At 40.0% G+C, this 10997-nt stretch overlaps 1 protein-coding gene across 1 annotated transcript; it reads left to right on the plus strand.

Moving 5' to 3' along the window:
* Nucleotides 1–8064, plus strand: cyldl (cylindromatosis (turban tumor syndrome), like). Its single transcript, XM_023428683.2, has 15 exons — nt 1–295; nt 632–1102; nt 1233–1517; nt 2043–2121; nt 2207–2385; nt 2710–2866; nt 3778–3919; nt 4332–4442; nt 4539–4630; nt 4723–4786; nt 4910–5042; nt 5807–5915; nt 6019–6137; nt 6697–6913; nt 7000–8064. Exons 2-15 carry the CDS (start codon nt 662–664, stop codon nt 7182–7184), a joined length of 2313 nt encoding a protein of 770 aa, XP_023284451.1. The 5' UTR covers nt 1–295; nt 632–661; the 3' UTR covers nt 7185–8064.
* The last annotated feature ends 2933 nt before the right edge of the window (nt 8065–10997 follow it).

Consider the following 10997-nt stretch of genomic DNA (forward strand, 5'->3'; position numbering starts at 1 on the left):
ATCCTATAGCACGATGTACTGCAGGTTGTCAACTGATTTCTAAACAAACGGAACGCTTCCTTGTTAACGTTAATGACCTCTTTCGAAGAAATATGTTGTTTAATTGTTTAACAGACTTGTACTAACTTTGCTACAACTGTAACTTTAACGAGAAGAGAGAGAGAAATACCAGCTGACGTTCTCTGAAATGAAATGAAAGGGGAAGTGAAACTTATCAAGGCAGCTGGTTGGACATAAACCACAAGGAGCGGAGAAACAACAGAAAGAAAACTTTAACGTTGCTGAACAAGTGAAGGTAACATTATTATACGCCAAATTTGTCACAAATGTTCGTTTAAGAAAGAGAGGAAATCTAGATTAACGATGTTCCTTTGATTTTACATTTTACGTTTATAGTGTTAGCTTAGTTTCAGTTCGCCGTTGTATAATAACAGTGTTTATATGTCTTTAGTTAGAGCAGGAGATAATAAGCTGGTATCCAGCTAATTCCAGTTTAGCTCGCTGGAGTTAATAAACTGGTCTTCAGCTAACTAAGTTGGTAATAGGCTTGTTGTTGTCATTAGCACTTGTATATCAACACTGTGTGTGTGTGTGTGTGTGTGTGTGTGTGTGTGTGTGTGTTTCTGTACAGTACCCAGCTACATCTCCTGGCCTCAGCAACATGACATCAACAGACAACCTTTACTTCATCATAATAGAAACTCCTAAATATCCTGGAAACATCAAAGCTGGCCGCATATGTTACATCAGTGAATACAGGTACACGTCAATGCTCCAAAGATGTGACTCTCCTACAAAGTTGCCAGTCTACCCCTTCAACTTACGTACATCTTTAAATTATGAGATAGACTTGAATATCATGATGGCACTGAGTGCAGAGGAAGCCGAGTTGCTGCTGGCCCTGTCTGAGGACGCAGAGAGGCTGAAGTGGTTCAGAGAGGGAGCTGCTCTCCAAACAGCACGAGGACTCACTAAGGGATCTACAGTTATTGTGCAGGAAGGAGGAGAGGAGTTGAGAGGCATCATCCGCTACATTGGAAGGCTGACTAAGCCAAAATCTCCATATCCTTTATCAGGAACTTTCTTTGGGATTGAACTGCAGGTGGGGCTTTAAAGTCATTTTTTTTTCTAATGTGGATGAACTGACCCTTTTAGAAATGTGTTTTTTGTCAAAGTATTATCAGTGTCTGACAATAATTCAGGGGTCCTGCTGTGTTTCTCTCTGCCACCAGGGAGCAGACAAGGGGAAGGGGAATACCGATGGGTCCTTCCAGCATGAAACCTTATTTTCCTGTTCAAAAGATTGTGGCGTTTTTGCCCCATTCTCCAGAGTCAGGCCTGTGGTTCCCAGTTCCTTGTCGCCCTCTGTCCCAGAACCCTCCCACCATCCACTGCCACAAACAGAAGAGCTAAACGTCGGGGACAGAGTCACTTACTTCATCAGTAATACATGTCGCCATGGAATGGTGCTAGGTTTGGAGGAAGAGGATGGAAAACATTTTGTTTGTATCTCTACAGTAAGTAATATTTGTAATCATAAATTTGTGTTTCTCCTCAGGTTGAAAGCCTAAACCAGTCATGTAGCCTAATTCGTAATAAGCGACCAATTGCTTTAGCTTATAAATTATTTTTGCAATGATAAAATTGACCTTACTTTTTATATTTTATTGTGAATAACAGTAGAAAAATCTTGAATGTCGTGAAATCCTGTCACTGTTAAAATAACCTAAAATTTTCACTTTTTTGCAGTTGATCACATGATCACTGTCGATCATAGTTGATCAGTAGTTGTTCAGTCTTCTCTTGTATGTACTGTATATGAGGCAAATATCTTAATTATTTTTCAAGTAACTTTTTTTCCACATACTGCAAGTTTCTTTTTTGCCATCAGACCATGTTGCCACAGTTTCTATGCTCCTGTTTACTCTTGAGCTCCCCTGATACAACTAAACCTTCAGATTTAGAATATATATTCACCACTTCCTTTGAACACAATTGACATTAACCCAACATTATTAAGTTTTCTGTGTTGTTGTTTCCAGGAGACAGATGAGAACGGGAAGAGAGGGGGTGAAGTTAGAGTTCAACTAGAGAGTGTCGCGAAGGGAGAGGTTCCTGCAGGTTTGAGCAACTATTTACATGATGAAGTGTGTGGCCATTTCCCACATTTGTGATAAATCTGACTCAAATATATTCTTCACTATAGATCCAGAGAGCATGGACGTTGAAACACTGCCTGTGGAACCAAACACTGATGATCTGTACATGGGTCTGACTGTGAACTCTCTGGTAGAGGTGACTTTGGGTGCAGGAAATGCATATGGAATCATCCGCTGGATCGGCACTCTGACTGATTCACGGATAATCATGGCCGGACTAGAGCTGGTAATCTTTATACTGACATACTGTATTATTGTGCAGATTTAAAGCTAAAAAATACTTGCCTGGCAACAATTTTAATTTAAACTAATATATATATAGTTTCAGTACAGTGGTTTAACCTGCTCTTGTATGCAGTAGAGAAACACTGAACATGCTGGAACTCATTTAAAGAACCTAACTCTAGCATCTAAAACTGATCAAAATCTACTGTGACACCGATGATGGTGTTAAAGTTCAAAAGTTTTACATAATTGAAAATTATTATTTTTTCTTTATTTAATGTAACCTTTGAGACATCAGTCAAATCAGTCTGTATCTCATCTGCAGGAAGAAGAGAGGGGAGTGAGTGATGGCACCTTTAAAGACAAGCGTATCTTCACGTGTCCTCCCAAGAGAGCTCTGTTTGTGAAGCTGAGCTCCTTGCGTTCTGACTCACGCTTTCAAGCCAGTCACAGTGAGAAGATGCCAAAACTGGAAGACACAGGTTCGAACAGGATTGATCAGTTTACTTCTACTTCCTCTCGTTCACAGTAGATTATTTTACGTAAAATTCTTGTTCTGATACACAGTTTTGACTGTGGGGACTCTTAGTGCCCTTTTTGTGGACATAGTGGTCATGATGGCAGCAGAGTATATACACACCACATTGCAAACTACACACACCGGCCACTTTATTAGGTACACCTTGCAAGTACCGGGTTGAATCCCCTTTTACCTTCAGAAGTGCCTTAATTCTTCGTGGCATAGATTCAACAAGGCACTGGAAACATTCTTCAGAGGTTTTGGTCCATATTGACATGATAGCATCACGCAGTTGCTGCAGATTTGTCGGCTGCACATCCATGATGCGAATCTCCGGTTCCATCAACATCCCAAAGGTGCTCTATTGGATTGAGATCTGGTCACTGGATATTTTGTCTTTTTCAGACTATTCCCTGTAAACCCTAGAGATGGTTGTGTGTGAAAATCCCAGTAGATCAGCAGTTTCTGAAATACTCAGACCAGCCCATCTGGCACCTACAAACATGCCACTTTCAAAGTCACTTAAATCACCTTTCTTACCCATTCTGATGCCCAGTTTGACCTTCAACAGATTGTCTTGACCATGTCTTATACCTAAATGCATTGAGATTCTGCCATGTGATTAGCCTATTAGATATTTGTGTTAACGAGCAGTTGAACAGGTGTACCTAATAAAGTAGCCAGTGAGTGTACATACATGATGCATACAAGATACTATCTCACATTAAGCTGGATGCTGCATTTGCCAGCTCATCCAACAGCTGGGGGCAACACTGCATCAGAAATGATCTCCAGCTGGACCTGCTTGCTGTGTAATGTGTTATGGTTTGATGTGACATAATAATTTCTGTGTGTGATTGTGTGTTGCGTCAGAGAGAGAAACAGAGCACAGCACAGGGAAGTTGGAGACTGTTCCTCCCATCACCACTGAGCAGGTTAACCAGATTCTGATTGGACGAATGAAGGGGATCCAAGGCCACTGCAACTCCTGCTACATGGATGCTGCCCTCTTCAGGTCAGGATGATGAATATATGATGAGCAATAAGATGGATTGTGATGCATGCAGATGTTTTTCATTCATTCCTACATTCCGGACAGATGTTAGATTCTGTACACGGTGGAATTTAACTTGTACAGACTTATAACCTGCTTGGGTTGATGAACTAGTTCTGTGAACAATATTTTTAGGAAAGGTTTTACTATAGACACTGATAACACAATTGTAATCAGACAGCATTTTCAAAACTCTCTTTGCTCTGTGGGTCACCTGCTGAACTGTAGCAAACAGCAATCAAATTCACATAGCTCATGAAGGCAATGGTTTGAAAAGCTGCGCAGCCCTGAATTTCATGCAGAGTTTTGCTTTTTGTCGTACTGTCATGTGACTTTTCTCATGTCAACCCACTGTTCTTTTCTGTGTTTTCAGTTTGTTTTCCTGCTCCTCTGTGCTGGACTCGATGCTGTTTAAATCAACAGCACCTCAAGATACCCCAATTCAGAACACACTGCTCCATGACATTGTCAACCCCCTCCGAAGGTGCTTTTATGTATTTTATATTTTATGTACTTTACTAAATATTTAATTCTTTTTGTTAAAAAAACAATCATGTTATGTTGTATGTGTTGTTTGTAGTAAGGGCTTTGTGGAAGGACGGCACATCATGAAGCTGCGGCAGCAGCTGCAGAAACATGGCTACAGTCACTCCTTCACCACGGAGGAGAAAGGTCAGTGTGATGTGCAGAGTTGTTGGAAGCTTAAAAACACATGATATGTTATTTGGCTTAAAGTGACTGTTGATGTGACTGTTGTCTTTTAGACCCAGAGGAGTTCCTCATTGTCATCATGCACCATATTCTCGCCCTGGACCCTCTACTCAAACTGTACGCTCACAACACCACTGCTAAACCTCTACGTACTAATGTCCCACCATACAGCTCAAGTATAATGAATTGTGACAACTCCTTTATGAGATGGTTGTTAATTACTCGTCTTCTCCCATTTAGCTCAGCTCATGGTAAAGTGCAGGATAGTTACTGCTATCAGATCTTCCTGGACCAGAACCACAGTCTGGTGCTGCCTACAGTCCAGCAGCTGCTGGAACATTCTTTCCACAGTTCAGGACTCAAACTGGCAGAGGTGAGACCCCCCTGGATTTCTGACACACTCTTCACATACTGTAACACTAATACACCACTTTCATGCTATTCTTGAAAATTAAAAATTATTATATTATGATGAGCAGCAATATTAAACTCTACAAAGTATTAATATTTTTACAAGTAAACAACAAATGCTGCCATGTGTGATCATTTTCACATTTTCAAAACATGATTTACTGTCCATTATTCCTCAGTATATTAGTGCCTGTGAGCAAGATCCTGAACCTTAGCAGGCCTTACATGGCAGTGCTGCCATTTGTAGAGTATGTGGATGAATGTGAGGCTTGTAAAGATCTCTACACTGTGTGGTTGAAGGTGATCTATAGATATAGTTAACATGTATTCCTAATAAAAACATATTAAGCACCTAAATCTTTGCATTTTTGAAGCTGAAAAGAACAAATTCCTGGTGTTTTTACTTGGTAATACAATAAAACAGCTGCTTATAGGCTCAGGCTGATATTCCATAATATGTAATATCTCAATATTTCCAATCATATGCGATTATTTTATTATTGTTTTTTATCAGTCTGTGTAACTAATATGAAAGCGTTTCTGGGAAAGTGGTCAGATGATACCAGACTCATTCAGCGGATACTCTCCCTCATTACTCTTAATTTTCCAGTAGATGGCTCTGTTGGACAGTTTTCTCAGCACATCCTCTCATCTCCTGGACTTCATTTCTGCGTGTTCTGTCAGTGCAGTGTGTAATCTTCTTATTTCATTGTCTCATCTTTACAGGTGCCCTCTTGCCTCATCCTCCAGATGCCTCGCTTCGGAAAGAAATTCAAGATGTTTGACAAAATCGTCCCCTCTCTGGAGCTGGACGTCACTGACCTCCTCTCTGAAGGTTTACGGACACATACGCACAGTGCACACAGACTAATATGTAAAAAAAACAAGTGAATAAAACATGTGATGTGTGTGTGTGTGTGTGTGTGTGTGTGTTTCAGGTCCTCAGCAGTGCATCCTGTGTGGACACTTGGCTGAGGAACAGTGCGCTGACTGTTTTAAAGATCCCCTCTTCAGCCAGACGGGATTCAAAGTTTTCTGCAAAGAGTGCTCATCTAAGGTTTGTGTCACTGTCATTTAAGGCCTTGTTGATTATAGAAGTTATGCATGGACATCAGTTTTCCATGTGATACAACCCACCTCAACACCTCACCGGTTCTGCCTGCTATTAAAGGGTAGCGCTGTAATACAGAGAGGAAACAAACAAATATCTCTAAAAATAAAAGCTATTAGAATCAGTATTGAGCTGTACAATAATGATTATTTGATAATATTATGAGGAGTTATTGTAATACACCGCTGGGAATGTGTGACAAAAAGATGACTTCATGTACTTGGTAAATAATTCTAGGCCATATGATCCCTACTGGTTTTCATTGATATCATTCATATTCTGGTCTTTATGACTGTGAAACGGGTATTAAATTGCATTCTATGTGGTAAAGGTCTTAAGTTTAACTTGGTGAGCACTGCAGAAACCCTGAGTTGGGCAGTTAGGTAGCACATTAGAAAACAATCACATTAGGGAGGAGTGAAAAATAAAAAAAAAAATATGAAAAATAAGACTATAGAAGATAAGAGAAAAATAGATAATGACAATAGTTTGCCTGTCTCTTCAGGTGCATTGTCATCCGCAGCGCCGGTCCCACCAGCCAGCTGCTCTGGACGTTCCCAAAGGTTACCTGGATCACGGCAAATCTCACACACAGATGACCAGGGACAAACTGGAGCTGTTCGCTGTTCTGTGCATCGAGACGAGCCACTACGTGTCCTTCATCAAATATGGACCGAACAGTAAAGACTGGATCTTCTTCGACAGCATGGCGGACAGACAAGGTGAGTCGGCCTGTTTTTATGCACAGTCTCATCACAGGCATCAGTTAGACAAATACTCTTGGGCTCAGTTGTGTCTTTGTGTTCAGGAGAAATTGATGGCTTCAACATCCCCGAGGTGCAAAACTGCCCTGAGGTCGGCGTGTATTTGGAAATGTCTCCCGCCGAGCTGGCCAATCAGGTGCCTCGAGATATGAAAGGTGTGGCCAAGCGTCTCTTCTGTGATGCCTACATGTACTTGTATCAGAGCACCAGCATGTGCCTGTATCGTTGAAAACCCCTCGGCTTACTCATCGCACAACTTGTTGATTAGAAAAAAAATATTGTTTCCTTGATTGTTTGTGTAATTTCCTTTTGCTTGATTGCTTTACTGTTCTTTTATGTATGTGTGAAAATACACACATGAACATTTAAAACTTGTATATTTATGTCATTTTCTGCTTTGCTCCTGGGAAAGTTTATCGGGCTTGTATAATTTATAGCAATATTGTTTTACTTCTGTAATGTTTAATGAGAAAAAGTACAAACTGAAATTGCTTGCTCAATATTTTTGCACTATAATCTAAAATTGACAATCATGCAGTGTGTGTGGGCAGAGATAATTGACATGTTACACTGTACTATTAGGGTTTTCTCTTGGTGTTTTATAATTATGTGTAAAAGTTATATTAACATTTTTATAGTGAGAGTGAAGAATTATTGCAGACAAAAAAAAAGACAGCATGTTAAGGATTTCAGTGTGGCTTGTTATAAAAGCCACAACTGCAGATATACAGTGTTGTTAATTTGCTCAGTAACTTCACCATTGCACCTTAATGTTTACTGACTAATGAGAGTTTAACATGGTGGCTGGACCAGTTACTTTATATACGTCAGTAAAATTTGTTTCTGTTCTCTTGAATGTGGAATATTTGATATTTGAATTACACCTCAGGAAACAATTTATTGCTTTTTGATATGAAAATGCTGTTTTGCATCTATCAGCATCCTAACTGGTGTTTGAAATAACAATGGTGTATTGCGATGTTGGGAAAACTGCACTCAAATGGCTACTTAGGGCTGAACTTGTGGCCTTTTCCAATTATACTGTGTTTATTGCTACTGTGTCTTATATACAGTACAATGAATATAATGAATAAACACAAATGATAAAAGTCCTACATGTGTATTTACTGAAAATGCAGCAGATGTTTATATATGTGGATATTTAATTACAAATTCATGAAGGAAAACAATGAAAACTAAAGATGGAAAAAGAATATTTTATGTATTCTAATATAAACTCTCATTCCTTCACTTATAAATTACACCAGATCTTTGCTTTTAGATTCACTCATTATACAACTGTGCCCAGTCACAACAAAGGTCAAATGTAGGTCACATTCTGTATTTTTTAACAACCTGTGGTAACAATTTGAAGAATTTCTATGAGGGGAAATCATCAGAAGTGTCTAATGAAGAAAAAGTCTTAGTCTATTTTGCCTTCACTCAGAAATTTAACAGTCACAACATTGATAAGATCAACATTGGTTTCCACATTTTGGAAAATGGAACTGAATCTAAAACTGTTTCACCTGTTCTCTTAAACCACTACTCTTTATAGCTTTTTAAGTGTTTTTAGCAGTTGTAAAACCATTAAGAAAGACACCCAGCCTAGACGCTTCTTTCATTAACAAACATCTTCTGATCTCCAATCCTCTGATCTGTGAAATTATTGAGGAACAACAGTAATCATGGGAATTTGCTCAGTGTGCAGTGTTGATTTGCATTTTAACCTCAATCAAATAGAATGAAAGTCACCATGGCCACAAGATCACATGCTTCTTGTGGCACACAATAATCCCAGAGAAAGTCCTGAATGGTTGACTTTTTGTGGTGTTCCCCAGGGATCATTTCATGGTGCTCTAAAGTTTAGTCTGTACATGCTGCACACACACTACACATCAGTATACATCCCTGTTTTCTGAAAAACTGAGCCCAGTTAACAGTGTAGTGTATTAAAGACATAAATACACAGGATGCCTCACAGTTTCCTGCAACTGAATAATGACAAAGATTCTTTTTATTGCCTCAGCAGCAGGAAATGTGCTCCCATTTAGCCTCATTTTACCACACAGGTCACAAACCTTTACCTTAATTGGTATTTGTGATCGTGATTTCCAAAATTTTGTCACCAGCTGCTTTCTAACACCCTTCATTACATAAAACAAATCTTCATTTCTCATTTCTTCAGAAAAAGTGGTTCATAAATTAATGTGGGTTCAGTCCCTTGACTCTGCCTTGTGTGTAGTGAATGAGGAGCAGGCGGCTTGCTTATCTTTGTGTGCTGCCGTTTATTGTCTGAACAGGGACAGAATATGTACTGGTCAGTCATACAGTTGGCTTGCTACAGGTGGCTTTCACACAGCACACTACAGAACAACAGCAAATTATTTTTGCACAAAGTCTAATTACCTAGCTTTAAGACTGCCATATGCTGTCATTCGAACATTTCAGCACTAAAAAAGTACAGCGACCCACTAGTAACATTTCTACAAATCACAGTGCACATATATGTTCATTATTACACAATATGTGCACACTGTGCTGCACTTGGCAACTCACCTTCAGCACATCTCTTATGGACTCACAAACGTCACATAGCAGCCAGTGGCATATCTACGACCTCCAAGAGATGGAGTCAATTAATCCATATAGATACATAAACATAAAATCATAGCAATTACTGCTAATGGAATTCACATGCTGTACACGCTCTGTTACATTCACACCAGCCCATAGGTCTCTGCTTTGCCTTTCGTATCTGGCTGCTCAGAGCTTGACTGTGCCTTGAAAGTCGGTTATTTTATTTTTCATGGTCCCAGGGAATCAATCACATACAGTGGCTTACAAAATTATTCATGCCCCTTGAACTTTTCCACATTTTGTCACATTACAACAGGAAAATGATACATGGTTTTCAATTTTTTTTACAAATAAAAAACTGAAAAGTGTGGTGTGCAAAGGTATTCAGCCCCCCTGAGTAAATACTTTGTAGAACCACCTTTCACTGCAATTACAGCTGGATGTCTTTTGGGGTATGTCTCTACCAGCTTTGCACATCTGGAGACTGAAGTTTTTACCCATTCTTCTTTGCAAAATAGCTCAAGCTCAGTCAGATTGGATGGAGAGCATTTGTGAACAACAATTTTCAAGTCTTGCCAGAGATTCTCAATTGGATTTAGGTCTGGACTTCGACTGGGCCATTCTAACACATGAATATGCTTTGATCTAAACCATTCCATTGTAGCTCTGGCTGTATGTTTAGGGTTGTTGTCCCGCTGGAAGGTGAACCTCCCCCCAGTCTCTTTTGCAGACTCTAACAGGTTTTCTTCCAAGATTGCCCTGTATTTGGCTCATTCCATCTTCCCATCAACTCTGACCACCTTCCCTGTCCCTGCTGAAGAAAAGCATCCCCACAGCATGATGCTGCCACCACCATGTTTCACGTGGTGGATGGTGTGTTCAGGGTGATGTGCAGTGTTAGTTTTCCGCCAAACATAGCATTTTGCATTTAGGCCAAAAACTTAAATTTTGGTCTCATCTGACCAGAGCACCTTCCTCCACATGTTTGCTGTGTCCCCCACATGGCTTGTGGCAAACTGCAAACGGGACTTCTTATGGCTTTGTTTCAACAATGGCTTTCTTCTTGCCACTCTTCCACAAAGGCCCGATTTGTGGAAGTGCACGACTAATAGTTGTCCTGTGGACAGATTCTCCCTCTTGAGCTGTGGATCTCTGCAGCTCCTCCAGAGTTACCGTGGGCCTTTTGGCTGCTTCTCTGATCAATGCTTCTCCTTGCCCGTCCTGTCAGTTTAGGTGGACGGCCATGTCTTGGTAGGTTTGCAGTTGTGCCATACTCTTTCCGTTTTGGGATGATGGATTGAACAGTGCTCTGTGAGATGTTCAAAGCTTGGGATATTTTTTTATAACCTAATCCTGCTTTAAACTTCTCCACAACTTTATCCCTGACCAGTCTGGTGTGTTCCTTGGGCTTCATGATGCTGTTTGTTCACCAATGTTCTAATGTAACCTCCGAGGCCTTCGC

This window comes from Seriola lalandi, unplaced genomic scaffold, assembly GCF_002814215.2.
Source record: "Seriola lalandi dorsalis isolate HSWRI2012SDOR001 ecotype SW California unplaced genomic scaffold, Sedor1 jcf7180002054885, whole genome shotgun sequence".
NCBI lineage: Eukaryota > Metazoa > Chordata > Actinopteri > Carangiformes > Carangidae > Seriola > Seriola lalandi.